The sequence below is a fragment of the Pelophylax lessonae genome (genome assembly GCF_965119305.1).
Source record: "Pelophylax lessonae genome assembly, chromosome: 2".
Classification (NCBI taxonomy): domain Eukaryota; kingdom Metazoa; phylum Chordata; class Amphibia; order Anura; family Ranidae; genus Pelophylax; species Pelophylax lessonae.
In genome coordinates this window covers 329,654,043-329,678,413 of record NC_138769.1, presented here as the reverse complement: position 1 = coordinate 329,678,413, position 24,371 = coordinate 329,654,043, and the positions used below count along the sequence as shown (strand labels likewise).

General features: G+C 40.0%; 1 protein-coding gene across 1 annotated transcript in view; it reads left to right on the top strand.

The window, feature by feature from the left end:
* The window catches only part of SH3D21 (SH3 domain containing 21), a 217,924-nt gene that overhangs the window by 136,640 nt on the left and 56,913 nt on the right, over window positions 1-24,371 (top strand). Inside the window, exons 8-9 of the mRNA XM_082246910.1 lie at window positions 1,495-1,601; window positions 18,710-18,811. Coding sequence (XP_082103036.1) covers window positions 1,495-1,601; window positions 18,710-18,811 — 209 coding nt within the window. The remainder of the gene's footprint in view (window positions 1-1,494; window positions 1,602-18,709; window positions 18,812-24,371) is intronic.

Below are 24,371 nucleotides of genomic sequence, written 5' to 3'. Positions count from 1 at the left end.
TCTCAAGAAATGAGATAGGCCTTCAGTACATCAGGTGTGATCAAGTGTGATCAATTTTCAATGATTCGCACCATAGCTTGTGGACTCTATAACTTTCACAAAGACCAAATAATATACACTTACTTGGGTTATTTTTACCAAAGATAAGTAGCAGTATAAATTTTGGCCAAAATTTGTGAAGAAAAATTACTAATTTGCAAAATTTTATGACAGAAACAAAGAAAAATGCGTTTTTTCACGATATTTCAGTCTTTTTTTATTTATAGCACAAAAAATAAAAAACCCAGTATTGATCAAATACCATCAAAAGAAAGCTCTATTTGTGTGAAAAAAAGGACACAATTTTTGTATGGGTACAGTGTTGCATGACTGAGTAATTCTCAGTCAAAATGTGAGAGCGCTGAAAGCTGAAAATCGGTCTGGGCAGGAAGGGGGTGAAAGTGCACTGTAGGCAAGTGGTTAAACAAGAATTGAAAGACTCTTGGCTGGCTTCAAAAAGCATTTACAAGCTGTGATACTTGCCAAAGGGGGCAGTACAACATATTAACTCTGCAGGGTGCCCAAGCTTTTGCAGAGGCCATTTTTTGTTTTCTGTTATTTTGAAAGTGTAAATGATGGAAATAAAATCTAACTTTTGTTGACATATTATAAGAATGTCTAATCTATAATTTGATGCCTTTTGGAGATTTTTCCATCTTTCCTTGGCTTCTTTATGCACATTAATACAAATTTTTACCTGGGGTGCCCAAACGTTTGATCCCCACTGTTTATCAGTGTGTGTCCATACAGACCTAAAAACCCATTTACATTAAGAACAAAAAAAATCAATGTACTGCACTATGTAGTTCGACTTTTTAAAATTATTGATGCTCTTTCTACAACTGGACTTTTTTTTAGCATTTTTACCAGTTTTAGAGTAGCAGAATTAATGCAAAATGCTCAGTGAAAAATACAGAGGGAATACATGGGCATTGCGATAAAAGCAAAAAATGTATTCAATTATATAGGTAAAATCTTGAGCTCCCAAAAGCTGGAACAAGCAAATTTATAGACAGTCCCTATGGTGGATTTAGGTAGAGCCATCCGTGGCCATTATGTGACTGTCCAGTCCACAAGTGCTGGATAGCGGGGCAGGAATGCTTCTCTCATCAATTAAATTCTGTGGAGCCACGCAGTTCAATGGGGCTTGGCTCCTCTTCCCAAAGTTACCAAGTGTGGGTGGGCATGCATTTCAGGAATTTGATTTCTTTATTCTGCCTGGCTTTTATAAGTGCAAAACATTAATGTGTTTCAATACATTATTTGCTTATACTGTACTATGCCTATGCACTCTCAGTTCAGTTTGAGCTGATATATATGCATTTCAACCCTTCATCTAATCATTTTTCTCATATTCAGTTTTAATCTTAATATTGAAGAACCTGAAATGCGGTGTAAATGTGTATTTACCATGTGAATCATTTTTAACTATGTTGTTTAACTATGTATTCCTAGGCCCATCACCCTGTAAGGAATATGCCCGAGTTATGTTTGATTATACTTCTGCTGTGCCAGATGAACTTTCGCTGAAGAAGGGAGATGTTGTATCAGTTATAAGCAAGGTACCGTGAAAATAGTGTTTATATGATGTAATTATTCATTACAGGTATTTATATAGTGCTAACACTTTACGCAGTGGTTTACATATACACTATATTGTCAAAAGTATTGGGACCCCTGCCATTATACCAAACACAAGGTAAGTATCACTCTGGGGTAATCCCAAGTTTGGCTCGCGGTTACCGCTTATGGCACTGAATATTAACCCAATCCACACTCGGGATACCGCTAGGAAGGTAAAGGCAGGGACTGACGTGAATATAAAAAATACACTATATTGTCAAAAGTATCGGGACACCTGCCTTTACACCACATGAACTTTAATGGCATCCCAGTCTTAGTCCGTAGGGTTCAATTTTGAGTTGGCCCATGCTTTGCAGCTATAACAGCTTCAACTCTTCTGGGAAGGCTGTCCACAAGGTTTAGGAGTGTATCCATGGGAATGTTTGACTGAATGAATGTGTTCTTTCAGAAGCACATTTATGAGGTCAGGCGCTGATTTTGGACGAGAAGGCCTGGCTCGCAGTCTCTGCTCTAATTCATCCCAAAGGTGTTCTATTGCATTGAAGTCAGGACTCTGTGCAGGCCAGTCAAGTTCATCCATGTCTTCATGGACCTTGTTTTGTGCACTGGTCCAAATCATTTGGTGGAAAGGGGTTTACAGTAAGGGGTTGTTTTTCCAGGGGTTGGCCTTGGCCCCTTAGTTCCTGTGAAGGGAACTCTTAAGACATCAGCATACCAAGACATTTTTGACAATTTCATGCTCTAAACTTTGTGGGAACAGTTTGGGGATGTCCCCTTCCTTTTCCAACATGACTGCACACCAGTGCACAAAGCAAAGTGCACCTTTGGGATGAATTAAAGCTGAGACTGAGAGCCAGGACTTCTTGTCCACATTAATGCCTGGCCTCACAAATGCGCTTCCTGAAGAATGGTCAAACATTCCCATTGACACACTCCTAAACCTTGTGGACTGCCTTCCCAGCAGAGTTGAAGCTCTTATAGCTGCAAAGTGGGCCAACTCAATATTGAACCCTACGGACTAAGACTGGGATGCCATTAAAGTTCATGTGCGTGTAAAGGCAGGTGTCCCAATACTTTTGACAATATAGTGTATTTTTTATATTCACGTCAGTCCCTGCCTTTAAGGAGCTTTCAATCTAAGTTCTCACATTCATACACATACTAGAGCCAGTTTAGACAGGATCCAAATAACCAGCATGTCTTTGGAGTATGGGAGGAAACCCACATAGGGGCAGGAAGAACATCCAATTTCAAGCAAATAGTGCTGTGATTAGGATTCAAACTGATGACCCTAATGCTACCCACTTAGCCACTGTGCTAAACCTCATTGCTTTAACGTTACCAATCTAAGGTGTATTTGTACCTCACAAGTAGTATTTTTGTGTATGTAGAAAATATACTTGGACCTTTACTTTAGAATTTGTGAAGAAAAGACCACCTCTTAGTAGAGTTAAGAAATGCTTGAGATTTTGTGTTGGGTTTATGCTTACAGTAAGCACACATCGGTTTTTGTCTTTGCTTACTATCAGCATGAAACAAGAGACGTCTCTCTCTAAAATTAGAGGTCTCTTATCATCCTAGCACACCCGCAAGCCCACGTTTGAGCTATTTTAATGCACTGCACTTAATCCTACTAACCAACAAAAACACACATGTTCATACATGTTCAATTCCCTTATACACTTTTCCTTTAAATCTACGAAAAACCATATAATATGAGGTCAAAACTAAACAAGTTTCAATTGTATCCAATTAGGCAGTCCCTTGCGCTACATAGTTTAAGGTAAATCTTAAGGAAAATTGTACGAGAAAATAGAATCATGTATTGCCAGCCTCATTTAAAAAGTTGCATACATGCAAATAGATATGGAAGTTACACATGGTACCAAGGACCCTTAGGATTCTATCTATCTATCTATCTATCTATCTATCTATCTATCTATCTATCTATCTATCTATCTATCTATCTATCTATCTATCTATCTATCTATCTATCTATCTATCTATCTATCTATCTATCTATCTATCTATCTATCTATCTATCTATCTATCTATCTATCTATCTATCTATCTATCTATCTATCTATCTATCTATCTATCTATCTATCTATCTATCTATCTATCTATCTATCTATGGAACATATATCATCAAAACTGAGAACAAGCTAGGATTTCAAATCTTCCGTACACTGCATATCACATACACATATATCATATACATTGCATTGGTAGGCAGTGGGGAGGTGGGTAGGCAGGGTGACCTTTGATTGGTAACTCTGGGATAGAAACAGAACAGCAGCTGATTGTGGGGGTATAGCAAGACAGAGTAAATGCTTATCATGGCAAGAGATGGAGGTGAGAGCGACATCTGATCATGGAACTTTAGGCAGAGCGGGGCTGACTGTGACCCTGGGAAGAAAAGTGAAAGGAAGCTGTGCTGGGGACTGCACAGCATATCTACCTACAAAACTCAAAACAATTTTATTTTATAATAATGGCCATACACGCACAGAATTTCGACCGTTTGCAGACTGAACGATTATTCGTCGGTGGAAAGCGAATTGGCCACTAACTGACACAATAAACTCTTTTACATAATCGTTTTCATGATCATAATGATCATAACTGATATTTCAAAGACATGCGCAATACAAGTCAGAATATTATTTTTGTTTCAATTTTACCATTTAAACTTTCGTTGAAACGATAAAAGTTTTCGCTATGGATCCATCGACATTAGCCAGACACACGATCAAAATCGTGTGTAAACTTGTGTTCACTAACGGCCCCATTTTCGAACAATCTTTCCTAAAACGAGCGTTTTCTGACGAAATTCTGTGCGTGTATGGCCAGCATTAGTTTTATATTGTGAAAGATTTGTCAGCGGGGACTTTTAGTTGTTGTCCAGTCCATAGCAAACCTTTTTTTTTTTTTTGCTGCAAAGGTTCCCTTTAAAAATTTGTTTTTGTTCCTGGGGTAGTATTTGGAGTTTTTATGTGGGACGGGAGACCCGGGCAGAGCCGTTGAAGGTGGCGGGAGGGGTTGCTCGCTGGGGTAACAGCTTAGCAGCTCCCGAGTCGCATCGGCCATTATCACCTGAAAGCCGACCGCTGGCTCTAAAAAAGGGTACCAGGATGATGCCTCTAGCTGCAGGCATCACCCTGGTACAACCACTTCTCCGTGCCGACATAAAGCTACGTCAATTTGTAGGAAGTGGTTAAAGGATAAGTTCACTTTTTAGCAAAAAAATAAATAAATACACATTTTTTGCAGGTAAAAAAATGTGCATTATTATTTATTTCCTTTTTTTGGAGCCTGTAAAGCAAGTGATCAGCAGATAACTAGTGCCACATAGGTCTCCTTCAGATCTGTCAGTGCATCTTTGAGCCCGTACATCCCATATGGGCATGCAGATATACAGTAATCTGACAGGAAGAGAGAATTAATTACCATGTCCACAGAATAGAAGATCCCCACTAGCTGTCAGATCTGGGATTGGGGAGGTGCGGGGGCTGGTCTCTTTGTAACATGTTTCACATGTTTCACGTTCCACCCTAAATATAGGTGTAACATGTAACATGTTGTAAACGGTGAACTTATCCTTTAATAATGGGAATATTTTTTTTATTATGTGTTGAGTGTTGATAGGGCCTTTTTTGAGTTAAACAGCTTTTTTTTGCTGCAAAGCTTCCCTTTAAAATGAAGCGGGCCTTTCAGGGATTTTAGGATTTTCATTTCATTTGTTTATAATTTTATTTTATGTTGATAGAGCATTTTTTATGTTTGGGGTGCTCAAAGCACAACATTCACTTGTTACTAACCACCTGTTCTTGAAACTGCGATTCTTTACAGCACAGTGTTGCATTATTTAAAAGAAAAGGAAAAAAAAAATACAGAAACATTGTGCACTTACACCACCTCATTTTATAATACTTACACTAAACTTACCCCATAGATAAAAATTAAGTTAGGCATACACCGGTTGGGCCTATTTGCCCCAATTAATACTGTCCTGCGGCTGGATAGTTTGATACTTTATACTTTATCCTCAGCAGTATGCTAATCCCTATAAAACTTTAGACTGTGCTCTTGCTCCCTAATAAATTTGGACCCAGCTTTTCTGTTAAAAAGTATCTTGTTATGGGCCAATTTTCTACTGCTGTGTCACCCACAATCTTTTAATTTTTGCAGTAAAACACCTGCCTGTTTACTTTTTCTCTAGCACATTTTAGATAATTTTGCCTCATTAAAAATGTTCCACTGCTGGCTAAATTTTACTCCACTATATCATCTGTTGTCTCCTAATTCTTAATGATGGCTTTTTAGAAATTGGCCAGAGGGAAGGCAGTTTTGCATCAGACAGAATAGGGACAAACAACTTCCAATTTCTATCTGCCGGTCAAAGTGGGCCTATTACCGCCTAATATAAAAGTTGCTGCTATAACTACACAAAAAAGTATTTTTTCCAACTTAAATTAATTCTATAGAGTTTAATTGGATTTGCCACTAAGTTTGGGTTTACCCAATGTTAAACAGGACTGGCTGAACCCCTGACAAATTAAACCTGATTTGCCAATCACTACTTTGGAAAAATACTTTATATATACACTTTATAAACTATAATAGGAGCCGTAGACTTCCTTTGTTTTCTAAAGTGTAGATTATAATCATTTCCATTGAAAATTTGCTGCTGGACTTATGTATCCACTCAATTCCTATTCGGTTTTCCATGAGCCCAAGGGTGACAGCTCAAATAGGGCTTATTGCAGGGGAAGAATCGTGGCCTTATCTCCATATAATTAGGTCTTTTGTAGATGGACAAATGCAGCTTGCCTATAGGTAGTTTTAGCTTGCATTTAAAAAAGAAGTCTCATTTCTTTTTTATCCCTGTGTTCTGTCCCACAGAGGACAAAGTACATGTAGTGCTTTGTCCCATCTCCCTCTGAATTCCTCTTTCCAACACTTGTCTCAAGCAATGGCTTGGAGTTATTTCCTTGCTAGCTGCATTGTTGGATGACTATGGAGGAATTTGTGGAAGGGGGACGTCCTGTCTGACCACGTAGCTAGACTTCCAAAGCAGGAAGGAAGATGGGACAAAGTACCACATGTACTGTGTCCCCTGTGGGACAGAACACTGTAATAAAAACAAAATAGGACTACTTATTTTACCAGTTCCTGCCTAGGCTATAGCAAAATGAAGGCCAGGCAGGACTTTTGTCGATCCGGGTGGATGTCATATGACGTCCTGCTGGACCGCGCCCCACACGCGGCTGCTGGGCCTGTCTCCGGCTGTGCCTGATGGGCTGAGCAGTGTATTGGCCCGATGCCGGTACCATATGACCACTGTGACCAATCACAGCAGATCACATGACAATTGTAAGCCATGAATGCCTTCCTTTCATGCCATCCATTTTGCACAATTATAAATAAGGTAAAAATCCTGACCACTTCCCTATGTTACTATGACCCCCCCCCCCCCCCAGAGATTGGCTTTAATTAAATCCATTTATACACGATATTAGTAACACTATAATATAACAAATTCTGATAAGCTTATTGTAAGGATGCCTCCGTTAGTACAAGAAAAGAGTGAAGCATGTGTCTGTGAATCAGAGCTAAACATTGTGGCCCAAGAGCAGTTGCTTTCCTTGGCTGCACCTGTTGCCATATACTTAAAATGTGTGACGCAACATGGAAAAAGCAATCAAGTGAATAAATATAAGCCATAACCCAATAAAACAGTGTTCAGAGAAGATCGGCTGTTACAAAACAGTGCCACCTGCTGATCCTGAAATATATGACTATAACCAGTGCATTCATAAAGTATTCAGTCCCCCTAACTTTTTTCAATTGTGGTATATTGCAGCCTGATACTACAGTTGTGTAAATTCTTTTTTTTTTTCTCATTAATCTGCACTCAGTAATGACAAAGTGAAAACTGAATTTTAGACACATCTGTAAATTTATTAAAAAGAAAAAAAGAAAAAAAATCACACGTTCTAAAGGCTCAAAATGTTTTACATTCATGCACGAAGGTAGAGCTGCACGATTCTAGATAAAAATAGAAACCACAGTTTTTTTGCTTAGAATAAAGATCAGGATTCTCTCATGATTCTGAAGAACTTTTTTATTTGAAAGATTTACAACCCCGAACATTAGGTTATCAAACAAGATGGCAATAAAATAAGACACAATACTCTTTGCTTCAATCAAATTTAAAGAAGTGCAGTGAAAAATAATGTAATGTTTAAAGAAATAAAAATATTACCATTAAGTTATATTAGGGTCTTCATTTTTAGTACCCGCCGATACCAATTACCGATACCTATTACAACTTTTTTGTTAGTACTTCAGCTGTCAGCAATGCTACAAAAGCATTGAAAAGTTATTTTCCAAATTAAATAAAAAAATTTTCTTTAAATTTTGCGCTTTTTTCATTGTTAAACATGTAAATATATGTTAAAGTTATAAAAATATTAATGAACAAAGCAAACAAAAACAACGTTTTAATTATTATTAGTTGATAAAATAGAAGTAAATAAAAAAAAAAACAGAAGAAAAATACTAATTAAATTGAAAAGGAGAATAAGAAGTTATTAAGGCTGATTATAGTAAATTAAGGGTTAATAAGGGGTTAAACAGAGGAACAATTTATTAAAAACCAAAAAATATATATATTTTTATTTTTACTTGGCAAGGTTGCCTTAAACTAATTTCATTTACAGACTGAAGTTCATCCCTTTAATCTGTAAATGAACAGAAAGATACAATGTTTCTTTTTAATCTCTCTTTTAGCGCTGAGTAATGTTGTTAATAAACATTTCCGGCTGCTTTTTTTTTGACAGCTGTGAGCAGGGATTTGCCTTGCACTTGTTACATGAATAGTGGAAATGCTGGATTAAGATCATGGGGGGGTTGAATCGAGGTCATAATCTTTTAACGATTAATCATGCAGCTCTACATGAAGGTAAACCTTCTCTGTGCAGTAGCCCCCCCAGGCCCCCTAATACTTACCTGAGCCTGATCTTCCTCCAGCGATGTTCATGAGAGCCTCGGCTCTCTGGGGACTCTCCCTCCTCATTGGCTGAGACAGCAGTGGGAGCAATTGGCTCCCAGTACTGTCAATCATAGCCAGTGAGCCAATGAGGAGAGAGTGGAGGTGGAGCCGAGTCTCGGTTCTGTGTGTGAATGGACACGCACAGCCGCGGCTCGGGAGCGAGCCTGCTCTGGTACCCCATAGCAAGCTGCACTCGGCAGAAGGGAGGGGCCAAGGGACCCAAGAAGAGGAGGATCTGGGCTGCTCTGTGCAATACCACGGCACAGAGCAGGTGAGTATAACATGTTTGTTTTCACTTTACGTATTCAGACCTTTTACTCAGTACTCTGTTGAACCACCATTGTCAGCAATTACAGCCTGGAGTCTTTGACGAGTCTTGGTTATGGAGCGACAAGGTTTGCACACCTGGATTGGGGATTTTCTGCCATTCTTAATAAATCCTCTAAAAATCAGTCAGGTTGGATGAGGACCATCGGTGGACAGCCATTTACAGGTCTCTCCAGAGATGTTTAATAGGGTTCAAGTAAGAGCTCTGGCTGAGCCACTCTAGGACATTCACAGAGATGTCACTAAGTCATTCCTGTGTTGTCTTGGCTGTGTGATTAGGATCAGGCATATAGGCATCGTGCTAAGTCTGCAAAAATATATACTTATTTAAGGTAATAGATAGAAAAAGCAGTGACAGTTCCCTATACAGTAAAATTTACATATTTCCATCCTCACCTTTTTTACATATTACACCTCTGTTAACTTAAGAACAGAAAAGAACTCCCCATTTCAATGTATTCATCCAGCATAAAATGTAAACAATATTGTATATATAAAAAAAACAATCTGAAATTTGGTTAAGTGTATCTGAAGCCAAAACTTTCTTCACCATAATGCGGAAAGGTTAGAAACCTGGTTTTTACTGCTGTATGTCCCAACTTCACCCTCTCATATTATTTTTTTCTAATGACCACTTTCTATGAGACTAAACATTGAGGGAAGGTCCAAAATTTTGTTTCACATATATTTTATTGATTTTCCGAAGTTTAGAGTGTAGCTGTCAAGGGGGTGGGGGGTATTATCACTGACACCTGTAGCATTTTAGAAAGAGTGGGGGAATTCAAAATGTAGGGCATTATTAAGTAAAGAATTGAATTTCCCATGGATCATGATGCCCATTATTTACTGCTTCACCTTCACCTGAAGTTCAGAGAGAGAGAGATGATATGTTGCGTTTTCCAATCTAAAGCTGGGTACATACATATCAAAATTCATCCGGTTCAGCAGGAACTGGCTCAATTTGGGTATGTGTGTAGCCCACTCTGTTCAACACAAGCTGGTCGTTAGACTGGCATCTGTGAAACGATCCTGCAGGAAAACCAGCATTTGATTAGCGCTTGCAGCCAATGACAGTGCTGATTGGTGTATTCAGGTGGGGGGAAGTGGAATCCCCTCTGTTAGAATACAAAAGCAGAGATGAGGAGATCCTGCATCCACATCGCTTGAGTGGATGCAGAAATTTGTCAGTTTATTTTCTTTCAACCTGTTGGTTGAACGAAAAGAAAAATGTATCTGTGTATATCCAGCTTAACATAAATTATAATGCCCTTGCATGACTTTGCAAGCCAAACCATGTTAAAAATCTATGAGGATCTCCATGTGAATGTATACATTTATTAACTTATACATAAATGCTAGACAAGTCACACCACACAAGAAAAAAACCCTTACTACAACCACATGGAAATCAGAAGTTTCAGCTAGTGAAGGAAATGATTCTCCTAAAAATGCTGCCTGGAACCATGGGTTGCAGGCAATAAATTTGCTTGATTCTCTTATTAACACAGACAGTGTTGATGCAGGAATCCCTCCTGCCAGGCCATTGTCTTCTCCCAACCAAGGAAAAGCCGCCCCCAACTGGGAGAAGCCAGTGATTGTCACTATCGGCTATAACAGCAGCTTGCGATAATCATAAGCAAATCCAGCAGGTTGGTTGTACCCAAGTTAGTCATCTTGGTACATTCAGCCTGCCCATTCAGGGCTGAGATTCGAACCGTGTATAGCCAGCCTAAAACGAGCTGGCTTATCTCCTCGAATATTTTGGAATGATTAAAGGCTAAGCAAACTCAGCAGGCATCTGCTGAGACATGTAATTGGCACAGAATTGTGACAGTCCCCAGTACTAGTACTCAGGTGCACAGAGGCGTAACACAAGTCAATGAATGAGAATGCACATAGGCATAAATAAAAAGCTTCTTGGCAGTTGTATTCAGTCTGGAGTCCATACTCACAGAATACATTGAAATTATTACAAAGAATACATTAAAAAAAGTACATTTAATTTAATAAACTTGCCAAACTGAACTTTAATTTGAAAAAAGCATTTTAGGATATCTTTGTGAGATAAAACATTGCCTTCTTATAACAGAAGGTATTTACAACTCCTGACTTCCAGAACAAGTCCCAAAAACAGGGAGCTTAGTCTCTGCTTATGGGTAAGTGGTTGGAATAATTCCTTTTTGCCCGTTTAGCCATCCAAACATCCAGAACCACCGATCTCTGTTAGAACATAGCCAGAATCTTACAGAGTCAATATTACCTAATTGCATATTGCTGTTTTAGACTTCTTAGCCCTCATTAAGGCTTTTACCGGATCTCTGATGTATGGCTAATGCCTCGTACACACGCAACGATTATCGGCCGACCGATCGGCCGACTTTTGTCCAGTGTTGTTGTGTTGGTTGAAATGTGCTCTAGACTGCACACAAATTTTCTCAGGCCAACAAAAATCTACTTCAGAAGTGATGTCATGTGATGGTTTACTTTTCGTGTGTTTTTTCATCTCTGAGCATGCCCAGTCTTGCTCATCAGATTTTTGTCTGCCGAAATCTGTACTGACTGACGGAAAAATCGGCCGTTGTGGTGACGGCCAACCAAAATGTTATAGCCTGCACACCAGATTTTATTCGGCCGAAAAGTCAGAGTCGGTTGTCGAAAGCATAATACTAACAAGCCGAAAATCGGCCGATCGGACGTTGGCCGAAAATTCACGGCCAACTATCGATGCCTGTGTACGAGGCATTAGTCCAGGGGAGCAGTAAAACCATTAGGGTGTGGTGAGGCCATAAAGGAATCAAAAAGTACTGTGAGATGCAGCATTACGTTCTTATAACAGAAGGTATTTACAAATCCTCAATTGCAGCACAAAACCCCAAAAACAAGGAGCTCAGTTTCTGCTTATGGGTAAATGGGCAGAGCCATACAAATGATTCCTTTTTGCCCATTTGGCCATCCAAACTTCCATCCAGAACTGCTGATTTCTGTCTAAAGTTTTTTTACAATCAGGGTGAATCATTAACACCAGTTCTTGCATTACCATACCAGAAGACATTGCGAAGTAATATTCCAGTACAGTATCAGGCAACACTCGCTAATCACTCACTCACTCTCTACTCTCACTCACTAGTATAATGTCAAATGCTTAATTGTGTATGTCAAATGGTGGGTGTAAATCATGAGCACTTGAAACTGGGAGAAAAAGCAGCTGTAGTAATACTATCCCTTATCTACTACTAATCTGCTAATACAAACTTGTAACCATGCTTAAAGAGACATTATCATATTTTTCTTTTAAACTTCATTACTTCATTACTAATATATTGTTTGTTACAATTGTCAATACAATTTATTTATTTATTTTTTTGATCTATTGGATAAATGAATCAATTAGAAAAACTAGTGCCACTATGAAAAAAAAAAAATCCTATTTTTAAAGTTTCATTTTTTCCTTTACAATTCTCACTAGAAATGACAGTGAACAAAAATACGGGGATAAGAAGAAATCTAGCAATGGGGTCACTAGTTCTGGTAACCCTGGTGACAACCAGGAATCCTCTCACTTTGGAGGGATATCTTCTCACTTCCTGATTTGGCTATGGGACAGGAAACGAGAAGAAATCCCCCCAGTGGGACAGAGATGGCAAAACATTTAAAATAACAGGGGTCATACCCCTCACTTATTCTATCCAAAATGAATCCAAATCCAAAATGTAATTTATAACTGAGGTCTCCAAACTATCCTGTATGGGGGCCAAATCATATATTTTACAAATATAGGCGGGCCAAAAAAGAATCAGTTTTCGAAATTAACGAATCAAATTAATGAGCAAATAAGCCTTATTTAGAGCATGATATGATTTAGAACAAAAGAAAAAAATTCAATAAAACAAAGGAAAGGCATTCTAAATAAACTTGCGCCCATCAGAGTCACCGCTTACCATCAAAGACCCTCTTATATCGGAGTCCCTATCTGAGTCCCATCTTACAGCAGAGAGACAGATAAAATCTTGCAGTGAACCATGTGGGGTCGTAGTTTGGAAACAACTGCTTTAGAATAAAAACAGTAATTGTCTTCAAATCTCTTTTTTCTATTGTAGCGCTCTTTTGGGGTACACAAATGCACACCAGTATGGAAACAATACAAGACTTATATAAGAAAAGATTAACAATAGTACATATATCCAATGAACAAACAGGTATTATCAGCAAAGGGCCCGATAGGAGTCCTGGTGAAATTGTGTAGATATACCTGGGTATATATAATTATATAATTATAGAGATACCCCCAGATGAATGTTGTAGCAAAGTTCACTCATAGGGGACCCTGAGGATGATCGCGATGTGGTGTCCATCTTTGTTTTAGAAACTGGAAGATATGATCAGTGGGGATGGAGAGATCCTCCAATTGTTGTCCAGCCAACCTTGAATGCAGCTTTTCACAAGCATAAACCATGGTGAAACACTGGGACCCAGAGTCACCTATCTACTCCGCACTTTATTCCCTCCCTAGTAATTTCTAATCTGACATGCAACTGCATCTCTATCTACCGGAAGTGGCCATCAGATGCAGGGCCGATCCTAGGGTAACATACGCCTGGGTGCAGAAATATTTATGGCGCCCCCCGTGTGGGAGTGGTCATCTTACTAACTCCTCCCCATTCCTAATGGGACCTGGAGGGGGTCTCTCCAAGGAACACAGAGAGGGCCTCTGTTAGAGAGTCTGTTAGAAAGAGCCTCCACCAGGCCCCATTAGAGACTACAATGGGGTTGTATCATTGGACCTGGAGGGGGGTCTCTCGAACAGAGGTCATCTCTGTGTGCATTTTAAAGTCTATGTTAGAAAGACCCCCCACCAGGCCCCATTAGAGACTACAACAGAGTCTAATGGGACCTGGAGGGGGGTTTATCTTACAGAGGCCCTCTCTGTGCCTATTGGAGAGTCTCTGATAGAAAGAATCCCCTCCATCCCCGATGAGAGACTACATTAGAGTGTCACCAAACAATAGAAAAATGGTATGTTGGGCTCTGTGGTGTGTTGGGCTCTGTGGTGTGCTGGGCTCTGTGGTGTAAAGCTCTTGTGTGATATCTCAGCGGGTCTGCGGCTGTCACTGTTAGAACGGCCCCTCCATAGTCCCGGCTCACAGGCGGAGTGATATCAAATGCACTCCGCCTGTGAGAGGAGGAGCCGTACAGAGAAAGCAGGAGGCTGCAGTAGAGAGCAAAGCCGCTGCTTCCTCTGTACGGCTCCTCCTCTCCAGGGCTGGTGCAAGGATTTTTGGCGCCCTAGGCAAAATAAAAATTGCTGCCCCCCCCTATATGCTCGTGAATGTGCGGCACAATGCGCATTATTAGTACACATACACTTCCATAAGCCTAAAACGTTTTACTATGCATTAAACTTCAGTCTAAGTTACAGTCAGGCTCGGTTTCCACTAGTGCGGCTAAGAGGTCATGCTACTTCTAGCGCGACTTCGTAGCTTAAGTTGTTTGCGGCTTTCAGTGAGACTTGTCCCTCATTATAGAGGGAAGTCGCACTGAAGACAGCTCAAAAGTAGTGAACGATCTACTTTTGAAGTCGCCGCAACTCAAGACGCGGCAGTGGAAACGGGCCCCATTGAAAACAATGGCTTTTGACTTGCTGTGCGACTTGACATGTGTCAAGTCGCACTAGTGGAAACCGAGCCTTAGACCATGTAATGTAGTACACTACACATACACTTCCATAATGGGTAGTATACGGACAGGCTAGGTAGGGTAGTATACGGACAGGCTAGGTAGGGTAGTATACGGACAGGCTAGGTAGGGTAGTATACGGACAGGCTAGGTAGGGTAGTATACGGACAGGCTAGGTAGGGTAGTATACGGACAGGCTAGGTAGGGTAGTATACGGACAGGCTAGGTAGGGTAGTATACGGACAGGCTAGGGTAGTATATGACAGTGGGATCAGTGGCAGTGCTGGTGGGGGATGGGGAAGGGACTTCTTTTCCATGTTGCTCATGAGTAGGGTAGCCCATTGAAATGAATGGGCAGCCCTACATGTGATGCATAAAAACCACACCTGCGCTTGTGTGCAAAAAAAAAGCTAAACTGTGTAAATTCAAAATAACAGATTTTCTCCAAATATGTAGTGTTCATAGAATTGCACTACCATGTAAATGGCCGTGAACACTGTGCTCTGCTCTGTTTATTGAGGACAGTTAACTTGTATTGAGTGGTTAGGTAATGTGAGGAATTAGACTTTGATAACAGAGGGTTAATGGAATGGTCATAAAGTTTCTTCACATTATCTGGATATACACAGAGTGTGTGTGTGTGTGTGTGTGTGGGGGGGAGGGGGGGGTGTATGTAGTAATAGCTCTATCATTCTCATCTCCCTGCAATCAAATCCTCCTGATTAGTGCTGATGTAAAACGGACAGCTTATCTCCCTAAATTTACTTTTCTTAGAACATCAGCTCACCCCCTCCTTGCACAGTGTCAGCAGAACCCACCTCCAGGTTCTCTGAGCAGACACTGAGATGGAGGGAATCTAAGAAAATCAGGGAACAGATAGAATGTACAGGAGATTTCTGGGGAAGATAGAAAAAGAGTTTGAGAGCTGTAGTGGGACAGTCACTGCTGTGGGCAAGTATGTAATGTGCATGAGATGATAAAGTGTGTGCACGCCTATGAGTACTCACTTTGGCTCCGTGGTGTCTGACACTAGCAGCAGTGACACCTCTGCCGAGATCAGCTTCAGCCCTCACGAGTCAGCTGACCTTTAGTCTCCGCCCCCCGGCCAGGCTCCAAAGACAGTCCATCTGCTGATGCTGCTTTGTGTCCCAGCTCACTGGGATGCACCATCTGCCCGCCTGGACGGGGGGGAGACATGGAGCTTGTCGGTCCAGAAGTCCCCTTTCCTTCTGCTGTCCCTAACCCCAGACAATGAGGAGGGGGCACCTCCGGCGCCCCTGACTTATGTGCACTAATAGAAGCGGCCCTGCACACAAAACTGCTAGAAAAAAATGTGGGTGTCAATTTGCCTCCCCCACTGTCGCCCCTCCCCTCAGCTCACAACTACAAAGGATATAGCAGGCAGCTCCGAGGCTGCAGTGAGAGACTTGCGGTCGGGAGAGGATAGTGCGCCCCCCACCAGGCGGCGCCTGGGCGCACTGCACCCTAAGAACCCGCCTGGGATCGTCCCTGATCAGATGCCTAACCTGGCTGTAGCCTATGCTGGTTTTTGAGTGCTAAGCTTAAACTAACTATAGAATCCCAGACCAGAAGAGACAGAGGTAACTAAAATAACAGCAGCTGTATATAAACAATTTTAGCAATAAATAGGTTCATTACTAATATAGTGTAAGGTGGCTACTACATACATACAGTAGCACAGACCTAGCTATCTGGTACAGTCCATGTGAGATGATAACAATAGGACAGAGACTTGTCTGTCACTAGGATTCAGATCAAGAAGTTATGGGTAGCTACAGTTAAAGAGCCAGTACAATGACGTAGTTTCTGCTTCTGGTCTAGATAACATACAGTATTGCAGTAATGCAGCTCCTGTATGTAAACATGTGGTGTCAGCTACTCTGTCTCTTTTCACTTCCATCTTCTGGGGTTTTTAAGCCATTCCCCAGAGACAGGAAGTGCTAATACATAATTATATTTAACACTGTGATATTCGCAGGTAACAGCAGAGGGCAGCAGATCCCTGCACTATTTTTTATTATAACTGCTGTTAACACCCTTTATTCACACCAGCTCTTGATCCACTTCAGCTTGGTGTTGAAGACGCCTAAGACGCCCCACTTTAGTTACACACAGTTACATATGTTTTATGTTCACAAACAGCCTTCTATGGAAGTGTATACAGTAAATGCATACATTAGCTAGCATTTGAGTGGTGGGAAGTGGACTGTTTTTTCTTTGTTCTCGTTACTGTAAATAAAGCTGAGTTTTTTAGTCTGGTAAATTTGGTAAATCTGGTAAATCACTCACAGGTCTTTTTTGCTTTATGTGACAACTTGAGAAACAGATACATTATTTAATTTGACAGCTGTTGTCAGGAGAATCATTTAACTCTAGACAAATACTATTTATGTTGTTGACTGAGCTATTCTGTGTGTTGTGTGCCAGATATTACTGAATATTTACTGTATTTACAGATCATAAGTGCTTGGTTTATTAGCAGCACTTTATGCTACTTAAGGGCGTATGTTTAGACACTGTATGACAAGCAATGCAGTTTCTATTTGAAGCAAGTTAACCACTTGCCCTCCAAAAGGTTTTACCTCCTTCATTAACCAGGTTTTTTTTATGCTATTCGGCACTGCTCTACTTTAACTGACAATTTGAGCGATCATGCAACACTGTACGCATATTAAAATTATATATATTTTTTCACACAAATATAGCTTTCTTTTGGTAGTATTTGATCACCACTGTTTTTTTTTATTTATTTTTTTGCGATATAAACGAAAAAAGACCAAAAATGTGTAACAATGTGTAATGTATGTTATGTGCTGCATTCATGCAGTGATCTTGTTGTTTTTTTTCGTGCCTTGTAGAGAATAAAAAAAGCAGCAAGATTGCCTGTCAGTGTACAGGGCTCCGTGTAGTTTACTACACAGAGCTCTCTTCTGTGATTGACAGAGCCGGTCAGCAGGTCCTGGGGATCAATCATTGGTCGGGACCTGCTGATCGGCTTGTGCTGTAATCGGATACATGATCCAGCGCACAACGACCAAATAGATGTACGTGGGGTGGCGCGCAAGTGGTTATAAGGTCTGCACAGTCTTTTGTAAGGAGTAATACAGGAGGCTAATATAAGAATAGGTTCAGGTATTGATACTAGATTATTATTATTAAGATAATACAGAATGTACCAACAGTGCCAACAGTTTTCGCAGTACTTTACATAGCAAGATGTATTTAGAAATACATTGATGCTTTTTTATAATGAAAAACTGGATTTAACCATAGCTTTTTTTAATATTTACCTATAGTTTTGCATTGTTTCTAAGTAAACAAGAATTGCTTGGTTGCTGGTTGAGCGTCTGATGCCACAATGCTCTGTTCTTATTATCTGCTTAGATTTTTGTTCATTTAAAGTGGTTAAGGTAGAAGGTTTTTTTCACCTTAATGCATTCTATACTGTAAGGTAAAAAAAAAACCTTCTGCATGCAGCTTCCCCCACAGCACCCCCAATACTTACCTGAGTATGATCTCGAGCCAGTGATGGCCAGGGTACTCTCAGGTCTCTCGTTCCTTCCTGACTGGTTCAGATACAGCAGCAGGAGCCATTGGCTCCTGCTGTTGTCAATCAGAGCCAATGCGGAGGGAGCGGGGGGGGGGGGGGCAAGTCCCACTCTATGTGTCATATGGAAACTCAGAACTGGGCTTGGGGACAGGCACGCATGAGTGCACCCACAGTAAGTGGCTTGCCTATGGGGGCAATCAGCAGGGGGGTGGAGCCAGAAGCTGTGGTGGGGGACCCAAGGAGAGGAGGATTGGGGCTGCTCTAAGTAAAACCATTGCACAGAGCAAGTAAGTATAACATGTTTGGAGTTTTAAAAAAAAAACCCAGCCTTTACTACTACTTTAACTTTATTTTCACCTTTTTATGCTTCCTAAAAATATGCTGAATACTTTCTATGAATTCATCAGTGGTGTATTAGAAACCTAAGCGCTGACCTATGTTGTGATTATGTCCTGCAGGAGACAGAAGATGAGGGCTGGTGGAAAGGAGAACTAAATGGAAAAACCGGCTTGTTTCCAGATAACTTTGTATTACTACTACTGCCTTCCAATTCACACATTGTAAGTCTCTGCGTTACAAATGGCACATGGGCTATGCTGATTGTAGCGTGCATACTATCTTAAAATTGCTTTCCCTAAATACGATAATGATATTCATAACTAATAATTTCCAGATAATTGCAAGAAGCTTTAAAGGCCGTTATTGTTAAATTTACAACAAAACCTAGGAGGAGTTCATTTACTAAAGGCAAACAGGCTGAAATTCTCATTGCAAAGAATTACCAAATCACATGTGATGAAGTTAGAAGCGGTCTTCAGTATGCAAAATTTAAAATATTTAAATTAATATTATCCAAAATAAGTCGGAAACTGTGTACACCTAGGGAAATCAAACACTTAATGATAGTCTAAAAGATTTCTCAGTTTATTCTACAATCGACAAATACTTTTCTACAACTAAGTGATTCGGTTAGATCATGTGTCAATTAGCTGAGACGAAATACATCTTTATGCTTAGCAAGGTCATAACTGGCTGTGTGCCCGGAAGACTGTCTTTGTATTCCTGTGAGAAAGCAGCTGGACAAAGACTACTTTAAAAGGAACTATTCCTATATAACTGATACAAGATGGAGTGTTTAAAACTAACTGAGTGAAGCCAACTTTCTCATGTATGAACAAAATTTAAAAAAAAAGCATGTTTATTTGCATGTCTGAATGATGGAAGTTAGCAGATCTTCACCTCATCACTAAGCTCTGGGAGAATTCCCTTGAAAATTGAATAGCATATTTGTTGTTAATATCAACCCAACTGTTCCAACATGAAGAAAATAAATAAAAAAAAAAGAAAAGAAATACCCCCCCCCCCCCCAATGAAATGCCTGATATGTGATATGATAAACAGCTCTAGAAGAAGGACATTTACAATTTGATTTCTTGCTATAGAAATCATTTTTGGTTTCTATATGAAAGGAGGCCATATCTGACCTTATTAACCTCCTTAGCGGTATTCCCGAGTATGGCTCGGGGTGAAATTTTAGTGCCATTAGCGGTAACCCCGAGCCACACTCGGGGTACCACCAGGGAGCATCGCTGGATTCTTGTAGAGGTTACTTACCTTGTCCCCGAATCCCACAATGTGTTCCTGCAGCATACGGCGGCTGGATCTTCCGCCTGATGCTGTGAGCCCCGGCTTCCGTCTCCTGCGACGTGACGCTTGCAGGGGGGTGGAACCGGCGGCAAATTCAGATAGTAAAACACACAAACACACTGATATATTGTAATCCTATTGGATTACATTACAAAATAAAATAAATTGACGTTATTTTGCCCCCCAGTGCATATATATATATATATATCTATATATACATATATATATATATATATATATATATATATATATATATATATATATATATATGTATATATACACACACATATATATACAGTGCCATATGGCCTCCTTTCATATAGAATTCAGCAATTTCCTGCAATTGCAATCAGACTCTGGGGGTTAGCTAGACAACAAGGACAAATCTTTTTGCAATCCCAAAATTGCTATGTGACTCTCTTTCAGCCTGGATACGAGTCTACTTGGCAAATTGCCCCATGCCCACATATGAACATAAACACTTCTCAAAAGGCTGGGTTCAGGACTACGCTGCTGTGGTACACAGCATGCAAGGCGCACCACTATTTTTTCTTATTGCATGAGATAGGCCTCCCAGGTTGTTTCCTTTTCGATGGTAATCAATAAGTGAACAAGCCTTTCACTGTGCATTTGCACCCATGCACTGTCCCTGGTGGAGAGAAATAGCTGAAGAACGAACTTTGGGGGATTGGTCAGGGATAATAGTCCTGGTAGTTGTCCAGTAACAGATGTTCTTTCAAGTATAAACAAGAGAGAAGGGTTTAAACCTCTAAATCATTTTTGCTGTCTGGGATTAATTGGTTAGATTTCCCTTTATTTCCTGTCCCAGAAATGCAAAAAGAAGTGAGAGGTGATTTCTACAAACTTTTGGAAATTTTCTATTTTTAGAAAGTTGTTATTTAAACAGGTGTGTAAATAAAATAAAAAAAATGGTCACACATATGCTTAACCCCTATGAGTGTATGCAAAAATGCAGCCCCACTGGAATGGACTTTTTTCAGTGGGGCCACTTATTTGCGTACCTGTCTGTGTGGCACACTCCCACCAGGGTCTCACCGATAGCCCCAGGCCCTGTACTAACAATTGGGTCCGGAACTCCCGATTCTGGTCACCTGATCGCTGTGATAGCCTTTGATGGGCTATCATAGTGATCAGTCACTGTGAAGCCCGGCCCTGTGTTTTCTCTCTCTAAATGGAGGAGAGAAATACATTGTATCTCTCTCCTTGCAGAGAGAGAAAAAAAAGCGACTGTGTGTAAAAAAATACATACTAGTATTAATAATAAAAAAATAAAATAAATGAAATACAAAACAATACCTAGATCAAGGTTTGATCTAGGTCAGTGCCAGGGTTAGTGTTTGGGTCAGGGTCAGAATTTTTTTGCGAAGGATTTTTTTTTTTTCAAATTAGTATCAGTGTCTGACAGTGTCAGTGTGTTTTAGGTTGGATAAAAGCAACAAAATGCGCACTATTGTTTCTGGGCTGTACTACGGGTACAAACAACAGCTAACATACAAATATGTGGTATCGCTGCAATTGTCAGGAGCAGGAGAATTTATTTTGCATTGTTCTTTGGTGGCAGGCTACAGTAGTAGCAAGAAATATACAGCTAATCTAAAAAAAAAACATTTTCCTTTGATAATGAAAAAAATCAGGAGGTACCCATTAGCATTTACCACCAAACAAAAGCCATATTTGTCCTGAAAAAAAAAACAAAAAACGCAATATAATCCACCTGGATGCACAAAGTAGTTGTGATGATGGGTACGGTTTTACTAACACATGCCAAAGTTGCAAAATTGTGCTTAGGCATTAACATTTGTTTTACCCTTAGGCAGGAAGGGGTTAAAGACATATTGAGAAATGTTGTGTTGCCATTCAAATGGATGCATATATTATTATGCTTCAAATACATAATGTTTTCGTACTATACCCTTGCTTTCACGACTATGAAAAACTAAGAAACAGCAATTCACATCCTGTGTATGAAAGAAATTATCATCAAAGTGCACATTTCCTGTTATATACCAAAGAGCAGTAATTCTTCTGTCTGCCCTACATATTCACTCCTGTGTAGCAGACTGTCAGAATTGCAGACATCAGAAGGGTAAAATTTACTTAAAAATGATATTTAGTGTATTACAATAAATACGGAATACTTTTGTAGTCACAGTAATGGTATTCACACCTTGTGTTAGATACGTTCCATATCTCCATTTTAACTGTCACCCAGCTAGTTAGATTGTATATGATATGATTTTGTATATAGGTGTCTGATTTATAAAATAACATATGTTGTAATATAGCTAATGACTTTTTGTGCATGTCTTCATGTTATCATATTTAGTCTATCAATTTAAAGAAGAGTACCACAAACTGATATTTTCATCTAGTCTGACCATCGAACAAAACCCTCATACAATTCTCAGAATACTATCTTTTCTGTAAAAAAGGCATTGAAGAAACTCCAGACCCCAACAGTTTTCTTACTTTTTTTTAGGGAAGAGAAGCATTAGAAAGTCTATCAGGATTGTATTGTTGTCTGTGAATCCATTGAGGAGATCCACAGATTTGTTTAAAATTTTCTTTAACCACTTAAGCCCCGGAGGATTTGGCTGCTAAAGGACCAGGGTTTTTTTTGCGATTTTTTACTGCGTGACTTTAACGGACAATTGCGCGGTCGTGCGAAGCTGTACCTAAACGAATTTGACGCCCTTTTTTTCCCACAAACAGAGCTTTCTTTTGGTGGTATTTGATCACCTGTGCGATTTTTTGATCACGCGCTATAAACAAAAAAAGAGCGTAAATTTTGCAAAAATAACAATATTTTTCACATTTTTTTATATGAAATTCCCCAAAAAAAAAAGTAAAAATCGAAATTTTTTAACATTTTTCGGCCAATTTGTTTTATGCTACCTATGTTTGGTAAAAAAAATCGCAAAAAGCGTATTTTGATTGGTTTGCGCAAAAGTTATCGCGTTTACTAACAAAGGGAAAGATTTTTGTCATTTTTGGTGTTTTTTTTTTTAACGCGTAATGGCGGCGATCTGCGATTTTTTTTCGGTACTGCGACATTGCGGCGGACAGATCGGACCCTTGACTGACATTTTTGACACTTTTGGGGTTACCAGTGACATTACTGCAGTAATCAGTGCTATACATATGCACTGTTACTGCAAAAATGACACTGGCAGGGAAGGGGTTAACTTTATTGGACAGGGAGGGGTTAAGTGTGTCCTAGGGGCGTGATTCTAACTGTGTAGGGACATTCCTATTGGTGTAAAAGCAAAGATCAACCGTTCTACATAGTAGAACGGACAGATCTTCACTTTTACACAGGGAGAACTGATAGGCAGCTTGTTTACACAAGCTGCTCTGTCTTTCTCCCTTCACAGGAGCGATCGCAGTGTGACTGGCGGACATCGAGTCCGCCGGTCACACGCACTGACTTGCCTGTGAACGAGCCGCGGCGGGCGCGCGCCTCGGCGGGCGCGCGCCCGCCCGCGATAGGCTCGCAAGTCAGTGACAGGCGAGTGACGTACCGATACGTCACTCTGCCTGGCCGGGGCTGACCGCCGCAGTATATAGTCGTGCGGCGGTCGGCAACCGGTTAAAGTAAATAATCAATCCCATTTTAGGGCGCCCGATGTGTCTTTATATTTTTTTTTTCTTTTTTTTTTTTTTTTAATGAAAATTTTCAGAGAAAAGTATAGAAACTTGCACTGCTGACTCCTCATTTACCAAATACTAGCTACCTGACTGTTAAACTCATCCTCTGGCTTCAATTATTTTAGTCACTAACCCAGAATAGGTATGGAAATAAGTATTTCTGAATTTCCTTATATGTATACCTTTTTTGGGTCAGTGATTCAGAAAGTATTGAAGCCATTGAATTAACGGCTAGGCAATTCGAATTTCAGGAAAATATTTGCAACGGCAGCTTCCTTTCTCAGGAGGAGGAATGTACAGCCTTTTCACCATGAACAAGATAGGGAAATGCAAAAGCAGTCCAAGCAGGTTTGTCCTGCAGTTTTATTCAGCAAGGCAACAAACATAATTTCAATGCAGGGGGGCTTTGCACAGCAAGTCTGTAACATAAAACAAGAAGAACATCTGCACATCTGAGCAACAAAGTAAACTCAGGTCACTTCTGATTAAATCGGGTTTTCCTTAATCGGTTCTTCAAAAGAACCAGGCGGCATTTGTACATTTTTAGTGTTCTGTCAGCACTCAGCCTTTTCACCCAGCAGCAGATTTTCACAATAGAGAGAGAGAGAGCCCCTAGCATTAGTAAGCTCACATATAAAAAGACCCATGAACAGATGGGACTTCTTAATAAGGTCTGGCTATTAGGTAAGATATAGAATAGAGGATTTATCCCACCTAAAGCTCCCAAAAGCCTCCAGGATCAAGGACCCATACAGGATTTATAAACAGTCTGGGAAAGAAAAAAGTTTGTTTTTTCCCCAGCCA